The sequence below is a fragment of the Diachasmimorpha longicaudata genome, chromosome 2, assembly GCF_034640455.1.
Source record: "Diachasmimorpha longicaudata isolate KC_UGA_2023 chromosome 2, iyDiaLong2, whole genome shotgun sequence".
NCBI lineage: Eukaryota > Metazoa > Arthropoda > Insecta > Hymenoptera > Braconidae > Diachasmimorpha > Diachasmimorpha longicaudata.
Window position 1 is genome coordinate 6,203,450 of NC_087226.1, and position 24,075 is coordinate 6,227,524.

At 35.9% G+C, this 24,075-nt stretch overlaps 3 protein-coding genes and 1 long non-coding RNA gene across 9 annotated transcripts; 2 read left to right on the forward strand and 2 right to left on the reverse strand.

Annotated features, from left to right (window-relative positions):
* Positions 1-374: 374 nt before the first annotated feature.
* LOC135172568 (quinone oxidoreductase) lies at positions 375-16,084 on the reverse strand. 4 transcript variants are annotated; one of them, XM_064138709.1, is made up of 4 exons: positions 15,943-16,084; positions 4,491-5,037; positions 2,225-2,406; positions 375-1,713 (listed from the first exon to the last, which is right to left on the reverse strand). In XM_064138709.1, the coding sequence occupies exons 1-4, from the start codon at positions 16,026-16,028 to the stop codon at positions 1,278-1,280; spliced, it is 1,251 nt and encodes a 416-aa protein (XP_063994779.1). In that variant the 5' UTR covers positions 16,029-16,084; the 3' UTR covers positions 375-1,277. The 4 variants fall into 4 exon arrangements, with proteins under 4 accessions (XP_063994779.1, XP_063994782.1, XP_063994781.1 ...); XM_064138712.1 differs by lacking the exon at positions 15,943-16,084 and adding an exon at positions 14,097-14,331; XM_064138711.1 differs by lacking the exon at positions 15,943-16,084 and adding an exon at positions 5,904-6,181.
* Positions 9,518-12,638, forward strand: LOC135172580 (uncharacterized). Of its 2 annotated transcripts, none has more exons than XR_010301132.1 (3): positions 9,518-11,498; positions 11,602-12,140; positions 12,236-12,638. It is a non-coding gene; the product is annotated as an uncharacterized LOC135172580 (long non-coding RNA). The 2 variants fall into 2 exon arrangements; XR_010301133.1 differs by having other exon boundaries at positions 9,518-11,249.
* LOC135172565 (5-aminolevulinate synthase, erythroid-specific, mitochondrial) lies at positions 16,035-24,048 on the forward strand. 2 transcript variants are annotated; one of them, XM_064138696.1, is made up of 4 exons: positions 16,035-16,176; positions 17,519-17,573; positions 21,672-22,951; positions 23,263-24,048. In XM_064138696.1, exons 1-4 carry the CDS (start codon positions 16,174-16,176, stop codon positions 23,506-23,508), a joined length of 1,584 nt encoding a protein of 527 aa, XP_063994766.1. In that variant the 5' UTR covers positions 16,035-16,173; the 3' UTR covers positions 23,509-24,048. The 2 variants fall into 2 exon arrangements, with proteins under 2 accessions (XP_063994766.1, XP_063994767.1); XM_064138697.1 differs by lacking the exon at positions 17,519-17,573 and having other exon boundaries at positions 16,043-16,176.
* Positions 18,110-21,669, reverse strand: LOC135172567 (cytochrome P450 6k1-like). The gene is made up of 5 exons (XM_064138708.1): positions 20,093-21,669; positions 19,621-19,992; positions 19,360-19,544; positions 18,805-19,090; positions 18,110-18,723 (listed from the first exon to the last, which is right to left on the reverse strand). Exons 1-5 carry the CDS (start codon positions 20,610-20,612, stop codon positions 18,554-18,556), a joined length of 1,533 nt encoding a protein of 510 aa, XP_063994778.1. The 5' UTR covers positions 20,613-21,669; the 3' UTR covers positions 18,110-18,553.
* Positions 24,049-24,075: the final 27 nt, after the last annotated feature.

The following is a 24,075-nucleotide window of genomic DNA, read 5'->3' on the forward strand; positions in this document are numbered from 1 at the left end:
CTTGCTACTGGTTACAGCGGGACTGCCACAATGTTGCGGTAGCTCGACCGTCGGTAGCTCCGAGCGTCAACGACGGAAGCGAAAACGAGTCCAGCAAGAAGACCACTGGCCCTTGGGATCTATAGTACATTTGAGAAACCAACAGTTGGATTTGGATGTTGCTATCAATCGATTGAAGATAAATTGTACTACCGATTGAATCAGTTGGAATTATCAAATCTATTAAATCAAATTATCGAAATTGAGAGAAATCATTCTGTGCGAATAACAATAGAACTGTTCAGGCCGAAAGCCTTTACCTCTTCACAAAAGAACGTTTATGTCTCACTTAGTGTAAATAACAAGGACAAAGGAAAGGACCATATCACTAGTCATTTAAGTAAAAACATATCGATTATATTACGAAGATTTATCGTATAATACATCACTGTTATGACATTGGCCATTACGATGAAAATTACGATGCGGTGCGTTACAAGTTAACTTCGACTTATTACATTTAAAATGAATAAAAAGAAACATGACCATCTCCTGAACAAAACTTACAGTCTTAAAAAAGTTTAATACAGCAATACTGATCTAGGATTTTTAACAAGGCTTATGATTTTTAAGGCGCACTCGAGCCTTCACTGAATTTCAATTCTGAACTGTTTCATCATGCAAAATAATAGTTCTTCTACCTCAACATTGTTTCGAGTTTTTATAAACCCACGCCAAGTTAACCAGACCTTTCAACAGTAATTAATATCCAAAACATATTGTAATTTTATAGGACATATCCCACTACGTTCATTTGCCCTCAGATAAATTGCGAAGTGGTGAAGGACAATTTCATGTTTTTTGAAAAAATCTTTCAGAGAAAGTGTTTTGTTATTTATAATTTCACGAACTAAACTGTTCTTCGGATATTTTCCCTCTAATTGTTTGCATTCTCACAGTATTCATGAAATGCTTTCACCACTTCGTTGCAATAATCTTAAAAATTCACGTAAATACGCATTATTAATATCGAACTGTGTATGCGTTCATCATGATAATTAGACTGAACTATCATCCTACATACTCATATTAATTATATGGTTAATCTCTGTCAAATAAGTCTGTTTTTCTTTCAATATCTCAAACTCGACATTGTTCATCCAAAAACGAAATCATCAATTCGTCTTCACTCCATAATATACTCTCTGCGGATGAATTTCGATGCGCCGATCATCGAGAATCATCAATAATCAGTGATAACTGATGTCCTCAGAGGCTTTCAACCTTGATCGTAACGCCTAATCCGCGGGGTAAAAACGAAGTATGGCTCTTCCTTGAATTTGTGAATGACACAGTTTATGAACAACATCCATTGCCTCTTCAGCTGGATAAACAGTATGGGGTGGTGGTTCTATTTCACCGGATCCAACTAATTGTACAAGCTCGGTCAATTGCTCCAGTGTACCAAGCTCCACAGATTTTATACTTATTTGGCGCTCCTCCGCCCGCCTACTGAATTTCGGTAATAAACGATCAGCCACTTCTTTCATCACAAAAACAACTCCACCTTTACTTAGGCATTGCATACTGCGATGAAGGCTTCTTGATGTTGTACCGAAGTCAATGACAACGTCTACCTGACCTCGACATGCATCCATTGTGCGTTCAATCAGTTGTTTCTCGTAGAGGCCCTCGTTCCACTCGACTACATTCACCCTGGGAATCATATTTTTACTGTTTGTGAATTAAACGAAGGAATCGACAGATTAATGTGAATATTATTTATGGCTGGGACAATGAGGAGTATTTTGATTCTTGAAATTTTTCATTTTTCTTCTATCAAATTATCTTTGTCAACGTGGCACAGATTATAGATTATGGATTCATCATTTATAATCAATAAATTGATCGATCAAATTTTAATGGCTTAAGCTCGTCTAAAGTGTTTTTCTAAAAAATAATGAGTTTTGTGAAATCTCAACCATGATCGGTTATCAGTCACTACGTTTAATTTAGCATTAGTCACGTGTTGTTGACATTAATTGGGAATTGATGGAAGATCTCAGATAAACGTGAAAAATAGGAACAGACAAGCTGTTACGGGCCCGATTCTCAATCTTGATAATTTGGTAATTTTATCCAACCTCAATGTGGATATCAATGTAATTAAATCTTGAGGAATTTATCTACTATGAGTTCAATCTGTTCCTCTACATAACTGGTAGGATGTTGTGATAATATTTACCGTTGAAATTCTTGCGCCATTTTTAATCCATCGTCTTTCAAGGAGGCTATGGTTATTGTGACTTTGTCTCGCATGTTTGTGAAATGATAGGCAGCAATTCTCAGGGCCCAGAGAGCTAATCCACCGGTACCAACGATGAGAATCTTGCACACACTGTTCTCACCACGCTCCTTCACAAGTTGCTGTAAAAAAAATTATGTATTAACGCCAAATTCTGCGAGGAAATGGTAGAAAGTTTGAGGTAAAAAATCACGTGTAAGTTGTTTCGCAATCAATTTGAAAACGAAAGTTAGTAAATATCTTTGTACCGATCCAACGTAAAAATCAACTTAATGTATTTAACCACTTCACTACTGAATTGTAATAATTTATTGTTAAACAAAATGATTGTTTTTCCACATCGTGTGAATTACTACTCGAGTAGCCGCGCTTTTCCTGTAAATTATACTTCCGGTTTAAAAATGTTGACTGCATTCACGAGTGTTGAATTTTTACGATAAATATTATTATTTTTCACTCATAAATAAAGTGAGAGATATTTGACAGCACTGAGTGGGAACGGTTTCGTGATATGTCAGTAAAGGTCATGAGTACGACGGAAATATGATGATCCCTTGTCACCTAACAAATTGAGGCCAATACACTGGTTATATCTCGGGCAATTAGTCATACTTGGAGCTGGGAGATGGAGATGGAACACGCACAATGGATGACATTCTTAACCAATTCAATACTAAACGGAAACTAAAAATTGCAATTTATTAACAAATTCGACAAGAAAGCATTATCCTTGATCATGTCCGTCGAATGCACTGGAAGTTATAAAAAAATTCCTAACAGGTCATTTTTTCTGATCAATATTTCCATTTTTAGCTAAACATGAATGAACCATGAAATCACTGAAATCATTGAAATTTACTACTACTAATCGCAACCCTGAGAATGATTAACTTCTATCGGATGAGTTTGTAGCACGCGCCGAATGCGAACAACAAAGAATACCATTAAGTTACGAAAAACTTTAAGTTCCTAGTCTTCTTAATGAATTCCCAACGATAACGTCATCTCACATCTTTAGTCTCGTCATAATATTTTCGTACTATCAAAAATCTTAAATAAAAAAAAATAATAGAGTACGGAGATAAAAATCAATATAGAGATAAATTTGAGTAAATCTTCAATGTTTTTCTTTTCCAATTGACATCTCCGAGATCATCAGTGGATCAATGATTACAAAAAAAGTTAATCCATCTTAATTTGATGGTGAGATTGGCTCATAGGAATAATTATCGCAGGACTGGTAATTGAACAAATTTGAAACACCTCGTTTATGAAGAATCTCATTCACAAAAAAAGGCCTCCGACAATCGTCCCTGAAACTCCTTATTATCTCAATAACTGGTTCATTACCGGTTTGAGTTAACTGTCGATGCACTTTTGTAATAGTTACTGTTATGATAATTATGAAAAATTTTGCATAACACCGGCGCATCTGCGCTCATTGTCCTCTGGTAAAAAAAGGGGTGAGACATTTTTAGTGAGCAATCTTCGTAGTTAAACAAACACGTGCTAGACTGAAGAATATTTCCAGTTGATTTTCAGTCATAATCATAAATTACTTACACTTTATATTTATAAATATTCAACGCATTGAATAATAGTATTCATCATCTATTACATGTTTTTTGCTGCGTAATATGAAAGATATATTTTCTAATCTTTTTGTGCATATACTAAAATGTATTTGAAATATACTTGACTTCCAAGTCTACCTATAATCGACCTTCAAAGGTTTAATACTTCGAAAATGGGTTTGATTTCACCAGTCGATACAGCGTAAATCCTGCACCGACGTGGTAAAATGTGATAAGTTCACTTGTACCTCCGACCTTATTTTCTAATCAATATCTAAAAAATTACGTGAACTAGTAAAACTTTCATAATAACCTTTTTCATGGGGAAAAATAAATTCTACAAAGAGGCTTTCGTGAAAATTCTTCCATGACTCCTAGATGTTTGAATATTTATTAAAAACCAAGGCTGGAGATCGGCTAATTTCACTTGTTTCATCACTTCACCATGGAATTTTTCATCGTAAAAACTTGAAAGCGCAGTTTTTCCCTTTTTTCAATTATAAAACTTCCTAATCAAAGAAAATTCCATTCGCGAAACCAGAAAGAAATATAAAAGTTCTTCAATTATTACGATTGTCCTTGTGTACCGTAGTACATGATACGAATTAATCATTTACAAATATTATTCATACCTGTACGTGTTCGTGCGCTGCGAAGACAGTGTTCATAGCGAGTAGAGCACCAGCGGGCAGCATTGCAGCGACACTCAGTGATACATTATCTGGTATTTTAATGAGGTATTTGAGATCATGAACGACGAGATACTCCACATAGCCATTCGGTATTCCCTCGTAGGGGTAAAGTATAACACGATCGCCAACAGTAAATCCGCAGTCCTCATTCAGTCCAGAGCCAAGTGACTCAACAATACCAGCCACTTCATAGCCGGGGAATAGAGATGCGTCTCGAACTCCATGATGTGGTAGGGTAACTGGGAAATCACCCTCCAGAGATGCTTCAGTTGCCAAACTGCTTGCACTCGATACTGATGTCAGACTTGTGAGGCTTGGGGAGCGTTTGGGGTGGTAGCAGGCACCAGCGCATACTACGCGTATTCTAGCACCTTGGCTTGGCACATCTGGAACTGGGACATCAAAACTGAAGACGCAGTCGCGTCCCGTTACACTTGGGCTCTCAATTGACAACTGACGGCAGAGCTTATGCATCTTCTTGGCTTCTCTGAAAAATCAACGACATTGAGAATACTTAAACTGCTTTTAACTGGTACAGACAACAGATTCGACAATTCAAAAGCATTAAATTTCTCGATGAAATTGCTTTTTTTATTGAAAAAAATCGTGAACATTCCGCGTCATTCGAAGTACATTTTACTCAGATTTATAATTTGTAGAACTGTTCGTTGATTATGAAAATATTTACACTTTCCAATAGCTTTTTTATATTATTTCACCAATCGTTCTCTAAACTAGACTTTTCTGGGAAATTTATAATGATTTCATCAATGTTAAAGAAAAGCTTTAATGTGCCCCCACAAAAGTAAAAAATAATTCTACTGATTGAAACATATCGAATAGTTCTTGCTCCTTGTGGATATATCTCGAGAGCACAAGATTTTAAAGGAAATCAGCCTCCACTGGAAACTATATTCGTACTCGCGTAATTATAGTCCTCATCGCAATATTTATTTCCACCTACATTACACATGTGTCAATGGTATGAAAAATCCATCAAGTAAACCCTACCGACCATTTTACAGATAATAAAGAGAAACTCCACTGAGATTAAATTCCACTAGACCTGACTTTCCACTACATCAACTACAACGACCCTAAACCAATGCAATTAGGACATTCACAAAACAAAAACAATCGTGAATAAATGCTCCATGGAAAAGGAGAAATCCACAAAATGACGTACAAATTGTGAATCATTAAAGTGATGGATTAATTCTATGTTTTTGAACAACGATTGAGATATCTAAAATGGTGTATGTATTCTAGACCGAGGGATACTAAAGGGCACACTGAAGTGGGCGAAGGATCATTATTTTTGGAGAAAATGAAAAATTTATAAAATCAAATTACCCATGAAAAACTTTGTGGGCTGTATGAGCAGGCTGCCCAAGTGCAGCTACCTCGATAGGCATTTTCTTCACCCCAGTTACAGGCCAAAACAAAGATTAACGATTGATTTTGTACGACTCAGAACAAAGGAATTTGCCGAAAACAACACAATTCAACAGACTCTAAATCACTGCGATTAAATGCGTCTAAGTAAATCTAAAAAAAAATTCGTGTTCCTGAGAAATTTGTATATCGTATAAATATTGCTCCAACAGCTGAGCGTTGTGTACTAATCCGAGGCCAGCCGTCTCATTCGCTTTTATAGGACTCCCTTGAATAACAGAGGGGAAAACATTGGACGGCCTGGTGGGGATGAACTGGACGAACACTCGGAGACCGCGTGCAACCTCTGTTTTTTCATGTTTCATAGCACGCATCGCAGCCCGGTGCGATTCGTGATCTGGCGACGTAAGCACTTTTTTAAGGCCCGGTTGGAATGATTTGAAAATCGATACATAACCTCCAACTGCCATTGCAAAGTGCAACAAAAATTATTAAAAGGCCTTTCATTGACAGTTAACAAGCCCAATCCCCTCTCCTCTGTTATTGTTCCCATAGGCTGGTAATTATGTTTGATGCTAATGAAGCCATCATTTTCACACTTTATTTATGTTGGCGACTTATGATCACGTAACTCTCTCCAACTGGGCCTTAATGCAATACTAAAAATTTATGATTTTGTAGAAACACAAACGGAAATGACCTTAGATAATACCGTAAGATGTTTAATTGATTCTTCAGTGCAATTAATATATAAGAAACTGTTATTTTTAATTGATAAAATACTTTTTTCAAATCACAAAGGTACAATCACCACCTTGACGCAATGCAGAATATGGAGACATTGTTCTATAATGAAATCATCCCGGTGATGTGGGTTTCACAGCTCCAAGGAGTGTTCTTTGTTTATATATGCTTGTTTAACAAATTTTTTGTCAATCGGATCAATACGAATATTATATCCCATTTGTTTATAATCATTATTTGGTGACTCAGAAAGTATTGTCATCATTTTTGTTTACTGCGATCTCTGCGATTTCTTATCTTTTGAAAAATTCCAACAGTATTTTTTCCTACTTAACTGAAAAAAAAAGATTGCAAAAAAAGTGCCAATTAATGAAAAAATTGGACGCGGAGGCGATGTATCTTTAAATGAAGTAGCTAATCATCGCAATGATTTAGAAGTGTTATCGTCCTTTATCTAGATATTTATTCATCAGAACAGAAAGTGAGCGTGTTAAGAAGAATAAGGTAGAGTTGCAATAATTTAATTAATTAATAAAAAATTGCGGACAAACTGCGTTGTAATATTAAAGCTTGAAAAGGAGCCTTGAAACAGCTATTCTCACTCTTATCTAACTCGTTAGCACCTCAGCATTCAGCGAAAACAGAAAACAATAAACAATGATGACATAAAAATCGGTGGCAAGTGTCCTGTCCGTTATTTCCAATTATCTTTGAGTTATCACCCGGAGTCTTATTTCTCATTTTCGAGGAATCAATTATGTTTTACGGACAACAGGAAGACAATAAATCTATAAATAGAGCGAGCAAAAATATCTAAGTGAAAGCTCGATAGAAAAATGACAACAAACAAACAAATAATCCACTTTAACGTGAAAAAACTCCATAAAACGTGTTATACATATATGCAGGAACCTATGTATTATATTATCAGCTTATATTATTCGATCAATAATATTGTTTTTTCATTAAAGCACGTTTTCATCAGATACCGGTCAAGTGTAATGCACACATGTGCACACATGTGTATATTTCGCACCCGTGTCGTAGACCACATGTCCTTATCGCTTGTTTGTGAGATTCCCCGGCTAATTATCGGATATCAGTAAACTAATGATAAGAAAAATCTATAATTTTCTAGTCGAGGCCTCGAAATGAGCCCACGATAAACTATGATTTCATTGCTACGTATTTATATTCGAAATTTCAGTGACAATCAGATTAGATCTTAATCTTCGCTGTGTGGAGAGGGAGTTGTGTAATTTATGGTCTGAGCTTCGATCCTAAAACAATCAAATTTGCTTGATAAGCAACTAATTGCATATTTTTTTACAAAACAATCGGGAAAAAAATGTGTCAGTCGAACAATTTAATTTTTATTCTGAGTCATAACTACGACACACTATCTAATGACCCTATTACCTTGAACTAGTACAAGCTAAAAATAACCACCAAAACATAAACACATCTCAGAGGCCAATGAAATGGGAGTTTCCAAAGAAATTGATAAAATTTGCTAAAGCATTGCGATGTTTTTTTTTTAATTTCAGGTGTAAAAAATCTTGGGATTTAATTATCTTGTAATCTGCCAAGAGGAGGATGGGCTACACACTCAATTATAAGAATAGAATCCTCCAGTTTCATATAATAATGTCCAGATGACCTTCTATTTATACTTCTATCATTTACCAGTCTCAATAATTAATGGCGTCATTAATTTAATAAGGCAATCCGGAGTGCAACTAATGCCGTTGTTCTGCACAAGTGAAATTCATCGACGGACACACCGACGATGACGCACAAATTTATTAATCGAATAACATGTTATCTGCGCATGTTTCGAAACATTCAGGACCTCATATGTAAGTTGGTCTATCTGTAGTCTCATATGTGCGTAGAAAATCCCGAAAAGAAAATAATCACTTTCCTACCCATGCGCATATGACGAAATGGCATGGATTTTAACACGTGATCTAGACGTGATTTTTTCTTTTCGAGGTTTTTTTTTCCCACCCACCGAGGACTCGAATCCCATCTGAATTTTCTAGAAGAATCGGAGAGCATAGAAAATATCTAAGGTGAAATATTCCTGGGAGTTTTTCCAAGTATGTGTGGAATTACATATTAATGTATGTTCGAAAGAAACAAAAATCGTAATGTTTGTTTAACGTGGATACGTCTGAAATTTTATATCTCGGGATTTCCAAAATTTAACCGAGATTATTTCATTTTTTCTCACTAATTCCACGATCAGAGTAAATATTTATTCGACAAAAGAGTCATTAACTTTCGAATGGTACTAAAAAAGTATTGTGCTAACATACAGTATATGCTGACAGGTGAATTTATTCAAAGTAACTCTAGCCTTCGATCGAGCTAGGCTATTTTCAATATTTTCAAATAGTCAACTAAATAATCGGCAGTATTTCAAACTCATTCGTATTATCGAAATTAAATTACAGCAATTATTGATGTTTTTCAAAAATATTAAATTAATAATGCCGTCTGCAAAATGGTGATTTTATGTATGAGGTGTTACGATAATTCTTGATGTATTCTTATCTAATATCTATGTCTATTCTCTATCATAAAATGCTGAGTTGAGTCCTGATTTATAAGAGCTGTTCATTTGAAAAACCACAAAGTTAATTAAAATAACAAAAATTGGGAAAAATCACAATTTTTTATAATGTCATAGTTATTAATTGATTTAATAATTAGATAATTTTATTCCATATAGCTATCAAGTGATTGATCAATTTTGTTACGTTTCATTCATCTCTTAAGTTTCTGTCAGGCTCCATCGATTATTAAAAAATGAAAATAAAAACTAATTATTATGAAAAGTATTATAATTGAAATCTAATGCTCGAAGTGAATTTATTAAAAACAAAATCATAAAGTAAGAAAGCCGATTAGAATAAACAGATGATGAAAAGTCAATTCTTGAATTGCTTATCAAATGATGGTTAGAACTAAAAAAACAGCAAAAGAAGAAAAATAACAATGAGAATAGGAAGACAACTGGGGGAAAAATAAAGGGGACAGGGACAGTGCAACGGGGCACAATAATGGTGAGAGCACACAAAATGAAGAGACCAGGCGGGTTGGGGTGTATGGAAGGGAAGGAGAAATACGGTCGATGCCGTTGTTGGATTGCATGCTCGGATCACGTGGACATCACTGGGAATCCGCGTGTTCGCTGTTCGCTCTGGTCTGTGGTTTGGAGTGTAGCTGTGGCAACTCGTTTTGCTATCACGTCCCCGTGAGCGTTCACTGACTCGACGCTTTGGCCCCGGGGATGTGTACCTGAGTTGAACGTCGACGGGAGGAGGGGGACTAGGATGACCCAGGTGTTTTTATCCGAAGTGGAATAAGAAGTCCCGGGTGCACGATTTTGAGTTACGGTTTAGGTGACCCTCTGAGATATTTTTGAACTTTGTATACATACAATATCGCTCGTGAAAATTCAAATCTAAAAGCTTGTAATTTTTAAGAGCAATTTTCATAAAATTCTCTTACTTTTCATCGTTGACGAATCAGTTATTTTTTCATTCAATATTCAAGTAATTCTCGTTTTTCAAGTCTAGGGGACGTTGAAACCCATTTACAATTTTTGAAACTTTGAGAGCAATCGAAAAACGTCAAATTTTCATGGGAAAAGTAATGATTGTTTAACATCAAAAAAATTTTTTTCTCTTTTTGGGCACTATCTGCAATAATTCCGCACTTCCCTGAGGCCTGTCATCGTTTAAAGGGACTAAAGAGGGAGTTTAAAGGGACTCAGTTAAAAGACTTTCGACGGATATGAATTGATGATTTAAATTTAAACGAATAGCTAAAGAAAATTGACGGGTTGCTTAAGATTATGACATTATGCAGTGATGAATTTATTGTGATATTGCATATTGTTAATTGAATACTTCTGTCTCAGTTCAGTAGAAACCCAGTAGAATTTTCTAACGAGAGTCACCGCATTCGCTTGAAATTTCTATTATGATATCCATATAGAAAACGTATAAAGACATCATGGACAATGAAAAAAAATCATTTGCATTTCTTTAATGAATTAATTCATTTGTTTTTCACTATCTTCACAAATTTTTACTTTCTAAAACAGGCAATAGAAATTGGGTAATATAAGAGTTCAATTCGTTGAGAAATTCTTTCCATAACGGAAAAAGTAAGGTCGGTGAATGTTTGACCATAATGACCATACGATGTGTCTATAGCGAAAAAAATGTTTTATCCAGCTGAAGAGTAAAAAATAATCAAGTTCTCATTATTTAATTGACAGGCAATTAGCTGATTCTTGATTGTTCCACAATTTTTTACGCCCAATCCCCTTCAACAATATTATTTTATCAGTCAAAATTTATTTCAACTCCATCATCCGATCCTGTATGGATTTCGAACCGGAATATTCTTACGAAAAGTGATACGGATGTACACTAAAAATAGAATAAAATGATGATGTACATGAACAAATCACTGGCCTTGGTCGTATCTAACGCTAGAAAAATCCGATATGAGAACATGGAACGTATGAAAACAATGCAAAAGGTCAATTCTTCACGTGATTTCTTCAGATAATTTGGTTTAAAAATTCATCTAGAGATCAAGAATGCTTGAGCAGACTATGATTCATGAAATAATCGGCGACAAGAATAACTCACACAAAAAGCAGATGAAAATAATGTTAAAAAACGCTCGAATGAAAAAATTCTTAGAAGAATGCGAATAAGTTGAATTTCATCTATCAGTTATGGATTATTTCTATCAAAAAAAAATTGAGAAAACTCAAATAATCAGGTTTAATACGTTGTTTATAAATTAATAATTAAATTTTTTTTCTACCTTAAGCTGTTGTGCTCTAAAAAAACGACTTTGATGAAAAATATTCCATCTATTTCAGATCATTATCTAGATATTTATGAAAAACTGCCCATGGAGTAAAAATCGAAGTAACTGAATTCACCATTGATTTTAATTTTAACAAAATCGACTATGCTATTTAAAATTACATGTGTGTGCAACGTCAATGATTTTATGGTCGACCACTGCGGCAGATTGGTCTTAAGTGGGTACAATGTATCAATTCTATGACGATTAAATTGTCATCTGGCAACTCGAACTTTGTTCAATGCAGTACTGTGTTCAATTGAACGATGCCAAGTTCAATTAAAAAATTTATCTCGAGGCATTTGCTTGTTTTTATTGGTACGACAATGAATTCAGTAAGATATCAACCATCTGTAAGGAGTCTGCATTCATTGTCGGAGAGTTTTGGGTGTAATTTCTTTTCATTTTGATAATTAAATTGATAATAATATATAAACCAGGACATGGGAATACACTCCTTAACTAGATGTATAGAATGAAGAGAGAATGAAAAAACCTATAAAAGAGACTAGACAAGCTTTGTTGACGTCTCGACTGCGCTTCGTAAAAAAGGTAATTTTTCATGAAAAAACCAGAATTCCAATGGATTATTTCATGACCTCGAATGATTAATTCACACACGTACTCTGTTTCTTTATATTTCACAGATAATACGATACTGCACAGTTTTATACGAATACAACGGGTGATATGAAGTATGATGTTGGCGACCCGAGGCTATTATAACTCCTAATTACATTGAGATTAAATATCCAGATGGATCTCATGTTACTCTACATAAAACATCTTAGAAAATCAAATACGACCATTTGACAATAAAAGAAGATTAGAGGAGTGAGATGTCAGTACCTCTGTTCCCCTGGAACAAAGTTCACCATTCGGGAACGGACCGAGCATGAATTATTAGTTTTCCCGCACAATCTGCGTAAAGTTTAGAGGTCACTGGAAATATAAAATATTAAATGGAAAAAATCAATATAATTCTTTTTTTCTATGTAACTTATTCCCTGTAGAATAAACTAAAATGAAATATAATTTATTTCTTTGGTATCATAAGGAATTTTTTTCTTTGTCTTTTATTTCCAATAATTGTTCCATTCTTTCCGTTGTTTCAAACAAAACGACATGCTCAACATAGATAACGTTATTCCATTTAGATATTTTCTATATCATTTTTTAGGTTCACATTTGCCATTTGGTTACTTAACATTTTCTTATTATCAAGAAAAAGCACATTAGATATAAAAATGTGAACTGAGAAAATTGTAAATAAAATATACCAATCAAATAAATTAAATAGCTTTTCAATTAAAGTTTCCAAAAACGAATAGTAAAGTCGAAAAATAATCAACAGAATTATCTACCGAGTTCGTTAGGCTTTTCTATAAAAATTTTTCATTCATTCGAAAAGTGAACTCGACAGGCTTATTATCTCAATAATATCACCAGCAGCTTTGAAAACTCATAGTACCCTTCGTTATCCACAATGCTACGTGCGTATTGTGGCTATAAATTCATTGCAAATTGAAAGAAGTGATAAATGAGCAAATAATTTGGACGTCACGTTGAGAAAACAGCGATAAAATCAGGAAATCTTGATTCGTCTTAATGGGCCTATAAACATTCTAGTATGTTAGCAAGTTCCACACGCCAATCAGTTGTTCAAAAATGCGCAGCGACCGATTATCAACATCACCTTGAATTCTCATAAAAAACCCTCGCACGAATCGCCAATTGAACCGTGACGACCCTCAGACCCAGTAACTAGAGCACAATTCACCGCAATACTTCCGCGAAAAAGCCCACCAGGACTGTCTATAAAATAGATCAAATTCCTTCTACACTAAGTATTGGTCGCTAAAAAATCGAAATTTTCCAGTTTCCTATAATTAATGCTCATCCCTGTACCCTGCAGCTAGCCTCATCAACAAATTTTCCCGAACGAGAAGTTTTAACACATCTGAAGTACTTACACGAACGGGAAAATGGTATCGACTATTTTAATCAAAATTTTTGTAATGCCCTGAATTAAAATCTACCGTTTAGATCAGCTACGACGTAGAACTGAGGTCATGGACCCGTGAAGTGCCTTCTGTAACAATGAACCTACGAAGTATCCAGCCGAGAAGACGATGAGCCAGTGGACGCGCAGAGTTTTGTAATAGAGCACAAGAAAATTGAATGAAAGAGAATTACGATAATAAGCAGAAGTAATTATTAAGCTTGAGAATACGCAATTAACTGGGCTAATGGAACAACTACGCTAGACGAATGAAACAGGTAATATTTTATTCTCGTCCGTTCCATGGAGCAACAAAGAAATCTATTGATCGTCTTTTCGAGGCATGACGTAGTTCCAGGGGTTTTAAAATAGCCAGCTGTCAAAGCGCTATATGACAGTTCAAGACAAAGAAAACATTGATATTTGCAAACGGTGCAGAATTAGAAATTTATCAAATTATTGTAAAACATGCAATTTCAAGGAATCAGAGGTCAACGAGGACTTACTTAAATTTACAGTTCTGGACAGAGATCTACTGATGGAACGAGTCCCCAGGTGATTGCGGAGGGAGCAATAGTTGAAGGCCAAAAGGGTTCACAGAATTCTCTTCAAGTTTACGTTCATTTGTACTATTTGTAATATCGATATTAGAATTGCAAATGTTTGCAAGGAGTTTTTTGTGTGATTCTCGATGTCCGCAATGGACGACCCTGAGGGGGTCTGGGATTTTCTCTGAAGAAGAGAAGAGAGGGCGCATCGTGTGTAGTTACTCCCGCGCCGACTCCATAGGCTCTCACTTCCTATCATCTAGGCTGAAAGATTAGTCAATAAATAGTTTGATACCACTTGCGGCCTTATTTTCTACGAGCTATTGTCATTCCATACATTTTTCCCCACTAGCATTGGGTTGTCAATAAGGGGTTTTCCAATTAATTGTTTAAGGAGTTAAATCGTAATAATTAGATAAAATTTTCAATCCTTGATTCAATATCTACGTAATTTTGCCTTAATTAAATATATTAAATTTTTGTAAAAGCTTTTGTCACGTATTAATGGTAATTTGAAATTCAACAACCATACACCTCATAAAAGTAATGGAATGGTAACAAATTACTAGTTCCTGAATCATAAAAACGTAACTAACTTTTCATTAAATTATCCTAAATGATTGTTGAATGGGTTCACTGGTTTTTACAGCGATAATTTTCATATATTATTACTCATTATCGGCGATGGAGCATAACGACATACGCAAAAAGGAGTAGTAGAATTGTAATAGTTTGGTTTTATAATAATTTATGATTCTCACATTGAAAAAGAATGTGTCTAAATTACTCCAAATGATATTCAAATAATTTTAATCGATTTCCGAGAAAATTCGACATTTGAATACCGAGAAAACTACAATTTTAGTTGGGTGCGAAATTGGGTGGGCTTCCAGGGAACCGGATCTAAAAAATGGTCATTTTGAATTATCACTGGTCTCTACTTAAACATCGCCTGGTATAATCGAGAAATCCCGTCGAGAGACTGGACCTGCCATCTAATGGTCACTGATGATAGCAGCAAAGAGAGAGGGAACAACAGGTAAAATTTGAAGCATTTAAAGGCAGCTTCAATTTCCGCAAGTCAATGTCTTTTATTTTCGGAGCCTCTTAATGCGTGAGATCATTTACTAAATATGCCGATTAACTATTTCTCACTATGAGCTCATTTTCACTCACTCTATACTCATTTGAAACGCAAATGTAATAATGCAATGGAATGATAATATTGGAAATTTTCATTGAGCTCTGGTCAGCCCAATCGACGTACGACAAGTCAATTCCGAAAATTGTTTCTCTTAATGATATTACTTTTCAGTTACTCTGGTGAATCCCCAAAAAGAAGTCAATTATCTGGCGGAAAGTAAGGATTTCCTTATGACTTTATTCGAATCGCTGAAGTGGAGAATGTTCGGGGAATCACTAACAACTACTATTATGACTATTTATGTGCTCGCAACCCTCGTTTTGAAAAAAGTATTTTTTCCGTTCAAATATTCTTCAATCGTAATAACGAATTATTGCTAAAAGATTAAGCAATTGATATTTTGAGTTTAGCAGTTTCCGGAGATCGTAAAAAGCCCTAAAAAAGACTGAAAGGTAGGGAATTTTTTAATTGTCAATCCGTCAGAAAAATTTACGCGGCTATCGATCGTTTCATTCGACCATGAACTTGAAAGTTGACTGCTCATTTCGCCATTCTCATTTTTCTTATAAAAACTGTCGGAAAACTATTGGAGGATTATGTGAATTGTGCAGTGAATGGGCTATTAATTGATTACAGGAACATTAATTATGCAGCATGTACCTTCCATTAAGATGATCATTTAAATAGTCACAGGAAGAAGGTTGACCGGTGACGAGTGGTTGACGTGATTGTGGGAACGAATACATGAAGTCGCCAGCTCATTGGTGTAGACTGTCATAAGAGGATCGTGACAGTGTAATTTGTTTCATACGAGTTTCAATCACGAGGAGAACAAGTTGTATCAAATCACCCCTGGAGCTAGATCTTGGAATTTCATCGGTGGTCTGCAATATGGTAAATCAATATCTTAAATTCATACGTTCTGTAGCTAAGTGAAAGTTACCGAGTGCATAAATTTTACACACATTCTCTCTCAAATATCGCTGAAATTAGTGTCCAGAGAAATATAGTGAAATGAACATGGTGAAATTAGCTGAAATAAGTGTTCAGAGAAATATATCAAATTATATTTTAATAGATGACGTTACTCATCAAAGATTACTTAATGAACTCTTTTAGAACTTCCTGTTTGGGAAATTTTCCCTAAATAATTAACATTCTCACATAAACCGGCATCTAAAACTGCTTCGTAATGCTGATATTCCATATTCTGAATTTTCTTCAATTTGTTTAGATTTAATGCACTAATAAGGATAGAATTCAAATTAAATTCATGGCAGGATGAGATAGGAAGGAAAAATCGCAGGGACTTTATAATAATATTTTCAACTTTCAAAACCCATGTTTGAAATCAACCTTACATACTGACCGACATTTTGGCGCTGGTCAGCCCAAGGTCAACGTGCTCATTGATGAAGTCATGTCTCTATCACAAAATCTGAGCATTGAGCAGAAGGGGAACATGACTGATACGTAAATTCGAAGGAGTAGGGGGTACCAAGCTTGGAACATTGTCATCCTGTCGTTGGTGTACATTCGCAGCGGGGAGAATGTACCCCTGAGACTTAGTGACTCTTGATTGTATCATCACTACGGTTTTTGTCCACCACCTCGTCAAAAGCCGCACTTGCAAACAATATACCATCACCTTAGTCCGGCAAAAAACTAACCTCAATTGCAGAGGTCAGAAGTCCTCGCGAAAGTAACGAGAATATACTGAAGTAGAGAAACCCAGAACTCCGAGGTCAAGCGCGGCAAGTTAGCACTAGTACAGAACCCCAGCACGGACACGCCACCTCAGATCTCGGCATCAGATCTGGCATTTTTTCTGAACGATAATCGAATTTGTCAGATCTGAATTATTCAACCCGGGGAACTACGATGGTGAACGTGCCTTCGAGGCAGCTTATTTTCGATTCGATCCCTCTAAGGCTCCAGGAATATTCTAAAATTGATTTTCTCGTTTTTTCTTGGCTCCTAGGCCTCTACTGCTCAGTTAGCCAGGTACTCCGTGACAATGCTTTACCGACAGGCACATTCACTATCGTAGTTCATGCGCCACCGCTACGAAATGTTGCGATTGACGCCACTCCTTTAGTGTCCGCAATCTCCCCTATAATCTGTGTCGTGATTTTCACGAAAAAATTTGCACCAAACGTCCTTGGTTGTTGTCTCATTTGAATCGACCTTATTGAATAATATTGGCCCCATCAGTCACCAATAATCCTGATTTCAGCTCGTACGACAAAGTGTTAGGAGAGCCAGTTGTGGAATTGCCAGTGTTACAAGAGGTGAGTACATCATTTCTTCTGAATTCGATTTAATACGTACATTTTGACCTGTGAGATCAGGTGATGCTTAACTTTCCTTTCAATCGTGACCAACTTTCGCTTGAGTGTCCTCTAAGTGCTTTAGCCTCGTTCCACGATAATTCTTTGAATTGTGGTTGCACCATTCTTTACATAACCAATAATATTTTTTTCCGATTGCGATATTTCTAATTGAGCCCCATGAGACCGATAATCAAAGTAATTTTGGTCAATAAGACTATCAATTCTGATATTGAATAACAATTGTTCACATAGATCATTTTTTTCCATCCTAGAATGGTAAAGTTCACCGTGTAATGATTCTCCTCACGACGAGATAATCGTGGCATTCGAGGAACCGTTCCAGATGTTAATCAGTGATAACAGAAGTACAGCACATCTTTCAAAAATGGCTATAACGTCAAAACCTTCCAAATAAATATTCGCCCCAATTTTGATTGATTCATTCAGGATTCAATAAAGAAGTGGGATCAAAAGAGTTGAGTTAATTTTACTCACAATTCACATTGTCTACTATTTTTATGCCCATTGTTCCAGTACAATTATAATTGGGGTATATATTACAACATAAAAAGGGAAAACCCAGAACAAAAATGTTTTTCCTACCATGTGGCAAAGTTGCTATTAGATTCCAATCTATTACACTTTTAAAAAACTCTCACCCACTTCATTTAAATTGGAGATTTCTACAAAACTCATTAAATTCACTAAAAATCGATGTGAATTATTTAGACTGTTGACATTATTTGTAGACATTGTTCTATTTTTCTTTCAATTTCAGTGATTTTTAGAATTTCTGTAACGTTCCAGACACTTTTAAAGTTCTAAAATCTTCGCGTAGTTTTTTGGTGTCATTATAATTAACAAAGTTTTCTTGATGTGTTCAAAGCACATTGTATATTTAATTAACAGTACATCAATTTTCTTCACCATAAATAATTCTATGTGCTGAGTTTTCTCACATGAAGGTACAAGCCTCCTTCAGCATGCGTTGTCAGACCTTTCTTGGTTAATATCATAGGAATTGGGGTCCGGTTGCAGGGAGTGAACTCGTAATTTCTTATCATCTCGATGAGTCCCAATTTTGTCTGAAGTAATCCCAGTCTCTGACCTATTGACCGATGGCAATTACTCCACAAGAACTATCATTCGTCACATAAATAATTAATATATTTCTGGGGGTTTTAATTACCAATGCAAACGTGTGGCCCATCTCCGAATCCATACCACGCCTTCTTGGTCGAATGCTTATTAGCGTCGGAAAATCGTTCAGGATTAAATTTGTTCGGATCTTCGTGATATTTAGCATCATAATGCAGTCCTGTTAACGAAATATAAACTGGTGTTCCTTTCGCAATGACAAGATCGGTTCCAGGTACTTTATAATCTTTATGGGCAATTCGATCTATTATCGGTAAGAGTGGGTATTTGCGAAGAGTCTCTGATACAACCATGTCCAAGTAGGGAAGCTCCATAATCTGTTATAATAAATGATCCATAGAATAATTAATGCGATTAGTCCTGCAGTAAATATTTCCAAAAATTAAGGATGCCCAAGTATGTTGCACTTTGGTACAGGCAACACTATAGATTCAATAACTTTCCTCATTAAATTTGTTAATTAATTTGGGTGAGAAAACATTGATAATAGGATAATAGTCTTCAGTAGTATCCAAATTCCATTTTGTAGAGATTTTTTTCAACACTCATTATTTATAGATAGAACAAATTAAAATGTTAAAACTACCAGCTCGTAAGTGATGATCTCCTCGTTTTTATTCACAGCATCAGTAATTTCCCTTCTGAGACGATTCTGTATCTCTGGCTGTACAGCTAATTCATAGAGGGAAAAACTTATGGCACTCGACGATGTTTCCAAGCCTCCTACAAAAAATATCGCTGCCTGAGCGACAATATTATCACCCTGGAATTCTGAAAATTAAACGCCAATGATAATCAATTGATGTTATTGTTCAATAAATTGATAAATCACAGAATCCCCTCTCACCGAAAATTTTTTTATCTGCCTCAGTAGCCTCTTCATTCTTCAATTCAACCAGCAGATCAATGAGATCGTGTCTTTTGAATCCCGATTTCTCACGTTCACTGATAGTATCCCATATGATATTTCGCATAAATTGAGTGAGACTTTGTGGAAATATTTTGAATCTCATCAGCGATACTAAGAATGGGGCAAAAAATATACAGTTCAATTCGATGCTACGATAGAAAGTATCTCTGAACATTTGTTTTCCTATTTCCCAGAACTCAGCAGTGGGATTATTCAGTGAGTTAGCGTTCAATCCAAATGCTGTTGTTGCGATCATATCAGTTGTGTATCGTGAACAAATTTCTGTTAGTTCAATTACTCGTCCAGATGCTAAAAACATCGAGAAAAAATATTATTAAACGGTTTTTGCAACAGGAGTGATTATTATTTTTTTGATATTGTCGTTTAATAGGTTCAGTGACGATTCTACCTTTTAAATCAAGGGACTCCATGTGAGTAGTGAGCCCTTGACCCACTTCTATCAAGAGCTTTGTCATGCTCTTCAGCCTTCTGGATGTGTAAATCGGCGATATTTTTGTTCTGAGTAATTTCCAGGCCGGATTTTTTAATATAAACAAATTGGCGGTTCCCAAAGGATCATGAGCCCCAGCGCTGCCATATCGATCTTTGAAATAATCGTAATCTTTTATGAAAATTTGCTTAATCAGCTCCGGATCACGAATTAGCAGCATTGGCTTATCGAAGCCGAAGAATCCGACGTAAGGTTCATCGGGTGCATAATCATAAACTTCTTTGGTAAAACTTCCGACTGATTGTCTCCCCAGGAAAAATGCACCCAAGTTTCCGAAAATAGAAGATGCAGGAGTAAAAATGACACCTCGGTTCTTCCAGTAATCGAAATTTCTTATCATGTAGCGATATAGTAAATACATTATAAGGAGTATTAGGATAACGGCTTCCAGCATCCCATTATTCAACAAAAACACCATCTTTCTCCGTTTTTATTATTCGCAGTCACAGATTCACTGAATCATTATCAAACTACAGTCACTACTACTGCTGAAATTACACTAAATTTGTGCGCAGAAATTGGTGACTTCGCGCCGAAAATGATTCTTTTATCATTTCTTATCGCAATAATTCACCCGCGGGAGAATTAATGGTAATATCAAAGGGCAAATGATAAATATCTATTTATGCTTCAACGCATCTTACGGTTCTACCTTTGAATTCTGAAAAATAGTTTTTTTTTTCTTGATTTAAATTTCTCCTGTGTCAGATGTTTTCAGTTTTTCAACTTTTTTCTCTTAATCATGCTTTCAATCAATGGAGTGAAATATTGGACATAATGTGGCACAACAATTTTAATTTCATTCTCCAAATAAGTTACAAACTGTTTAGAATTATATCTTTCAGTCTCAGCCGACTCAAAGAGACAATTTCCTTCCGCACGTGGGATTGCTTAGAATTTCCTTTGAGCCAGTCAACTATTTCTAGATTTGATAACTTTAATGATGTCCTTCACATAATCCCGAAAATCGTACTTTGATCGACGAAATCTCAAATGGAAGACATAATCTTCCATTAAAATCGGATATCCCAGATAAAATATTTAAATAACAAAATCTGAGGAAGTTGCCCAACAAAAAAGACTGCGAGTTGTTTTATTGTGCTTTATCTGTCCTCTAGAATCTTCCTCATCGAAAGGATCCCCCGATAATTGTTTAAACCATTCAGGGCCGGTTGACCCCAGTTAATTATACGTTAAAGGTCCATTTCGCAAATTGAGAGTTTGGCAAACAGTCCATGATAGTTACACATCGAGACCACTGTCAAAATGAACGATTGAGCAAATGACTTGTTATCCAAACGAACCTGGGCAGGGCATAAGCTTGCACAAATAAATATAAATAATAAGATAAGAAATGCGAATAAATTAATAATTTCCACTTGTATCTCCCCACATTATTGTCTTATCCTTGTTTTCATCCTACAATATTCCGAGCTGCCGATAATTATTACTAATTAACCTACTTTTCTGTTTTCAGGAAAACTACTAGAAATGCCGTGCCCTTTCTTAACTCGTCTATCTGCAAATTACGTGCGCAATTACGGTGCATCTCTTCTAATGAATTACCGTCAACATTGTCCTGTGATGTCACGAGCATCGAGCACCCTCACCGAACCCGCTGAGCCTCCAGCTGAGGTCTCAGCCCCAGTCAAACAATGTCCCTTCCTCTCAAAAGAAAAAGACGCCATAAAGGAAGCAAGTTCAGCCGTCGAGGAAGATGTTATCGACTTGGGTCATCAGCCAAAACCAGCGGTTTTTCCTTACGAGGAATTTTTCAGCGGGCAAATTAAGAAGAAGAAAGAGGATCACTCATACCGTGTCTTCAAAAAGGTCAATCGCCTGGCCCAAGAGTTTCCTGCTGCCATGGAGTATTCCTACGGCGAGAAACCCATAACCGTCTGGTGTTCCAATGACTATTTAGGTATGTCACGTCATCCAGAGGTGACTACAGCTGCTCGTGAGGCGTTGGAGAAGTTTGGGGCTGGTGCTGGTGGTACACGAAACATATCTGGCAACTCTATGGGTCATGAGATGCTCGAGCAACGTTTGGCTGCTTTACATCAGAAAGAAGCTGGCCTACTCTTCACTTCTTGCTTTGTCGCCAATGATTCTACTTTGTTTACTTTAGCTAAGAAGTTACCTGGATGCCATATATTTTCCGACGCTGGCAATCATGCCTCCATGATCCAGGGAATACGTAACAGCGGAGTTCCCAAGCACATATTCCGTCACAACGATGTGAGACATCTTGAAGAATTATTGGCAAGCGTTGATCGCTCACTGCCAAAAATTGTTGCATTTGAAACTGTTCATTCCATGGATGGTAGTATTTGTCCTCTGGACGAGATGTGTGAGATTGCACGAAAGTATGGAGCCCTGACGTTCGTTGATGAGGTCCATGCTGTTGGACTTTATGGGCACTGTGGAGCTGGAATTGGAGAACGAGACTGGGTGTTAGATAAAATGGATATCATATCTGGTACTCTTGGAAAGGCTTTTGGCAATGTCGGAGGGTATATTGTAGGATCGAAACGTTTGATTGATGTCGTCAGGAGCTATGCTGCTGGCTTTATTTTCACTACTTCGTTACCGCCTACTACACTTTATGGAGCACTGAGAGCTGTGGAGATTCTTGCTTCCGATGAGGGTCGTCGACTGAGGACTAAACACCAGGAGAATGTTGGATACATGAAGTCCATACTTACTGCTGCTGGTCTTCCACTTGAAGAGTCACCGTCGCATATCATACCTATCAAGGTAATTTTACTGTTCTTTGGTTTCTATCAAACATAATATAAAATTTTACCCGACGAGGACTTTTCTGTCTTGCTTATATGAATTGTGCCTTTATTTAATAAACCGAAATTAACTCTGTAGTTGAAAGACTCGTGATCCTGGACTATTTTAAATCTCTATGAAGAAACTAGCAATCAGGATTTAATTTTTTTGCACTAATCATTCGTGTTTATACATGTATGAATACCCCTCAATATGTTAGCAACCTCATCCGTTATTTGCGTAGAAAGATTGTCGATTAACTGATTTTAAACTTTTTTTGTTTTTTGCAGATTGGTGATCCTCTTCTATGCACACAAATAGCAGACGCTTTAATACGCAACAAAGGGCATTATGTCCAGGCGATAAATTATCCAACAGTACCTAAAGGGGATGAAAAATTGCGTTTAGCCCCAACACCGCGTCACACTCAAGACATGATGGATAAATTTGTTCAGGACACATTGGATGTTTTCCACGATCTCAATATTCCAAAAGCCAAAATCGAAGATATACCACGTACAATACTTGTTCATTAATTCAAAATCTAATTGTACAAAAGATGAATGAGGTTCTCTAGCGAAGCGGTAAATCCATTGAAATTAATTTTTTCCGAAAATGAGTATTCATTTTACTCGACTCGTGAGACTATCATGCATTTTTCATAGAGGCGATTTGCGACTTGAAATATATTCAATTACTTTTTTAATGTCATATAACGGATCAAACTCGATTATCTGATAATTTAAATCCATTTTTACAACATCTATGGCTGATGAGCTACGAAAGTGAAACAAAAGACAATATTCGATGTAATTTCTCTTTAGTTAGATAATCGTCTCGCCGATAAAATGTACGAGAAATGTTTTAATTTTTCGACTTGAATGGGTCTACTGCTCTGCTACTGAATGTCAAGGAATATCCACATTTATGTTTAAATGGAGAAATACTTATTGAAAATCCTCGTTGTATAATTAATGAGTCTATACATACTTTTGAGAAGTATGAAAAATACACTTGCTCTATGTGCAAAGGTTGAGAAGAGAAATAAAATAATGTTTTATTTGATTGAATTAAAATTTCAATTATCTTTCCCTCATTCATTA

Bases quoted from the DNA above. Each gene is read 5' to 3' on its own strand.
- LOC135172567 (XM_064138708.1), bottom strand. From the start codon at position 20,612: ATGGTGTTTTTGTTGAATAATGGGATGCTGGAAGCCGTTATCCTAATA. The intron at 19,993-20,092 runs GTAGAATCGTCA...CGATGTTTTTAG, and splicing joins GGAGTCCCTTGATTTAAAAG to CATCTGGACGAGTAATTGAA. The intron at 19,545-19,620 runs GTGAGAGGGGAT...TTTAATTTTCAG, and splicing joins GGCAGATAAAAAAATTTTCG to AATTCCAGGGTGATAATATT.
- LOC135172568 (XM_064138709.1), bottom strand. From the start codon at position 16,028: ATGTATTCGTTCCCACAATCACGTCAACCACTCGTCACCGGTCAACCT. The intron at 5,038-15,942 runs GTACATGCTGCA...TTGATTTTTCAG, and splicing joins AATGATCATCTTAATGGAAG to AGAAGCCAAGAAGATGCATA. The intron at 2,407-4,490 runs GTATGAATAATA...TTTTTTTTACAG, and splicing joins CAGCGCACGAACACGTACAG to CAACTTGTGAAGGAGCGTGG.
- LOC135172565 (XM_064138696.1), top strand. The intron at 17,574-21,671 runs GTGAGTACATCA...TTCTGTTTTCAG, and splicing joins AATTGCCAGTGTTACAAGAG to GAAAACTACTAGAAATGCCG. The intron at 22,952-23,262 runs GTAATTTTACTG...TGTTTTTTGCAG, and splicing joins CGCATATCATACCTATCAAG to ATTGGTGATCCTCTTCTATG.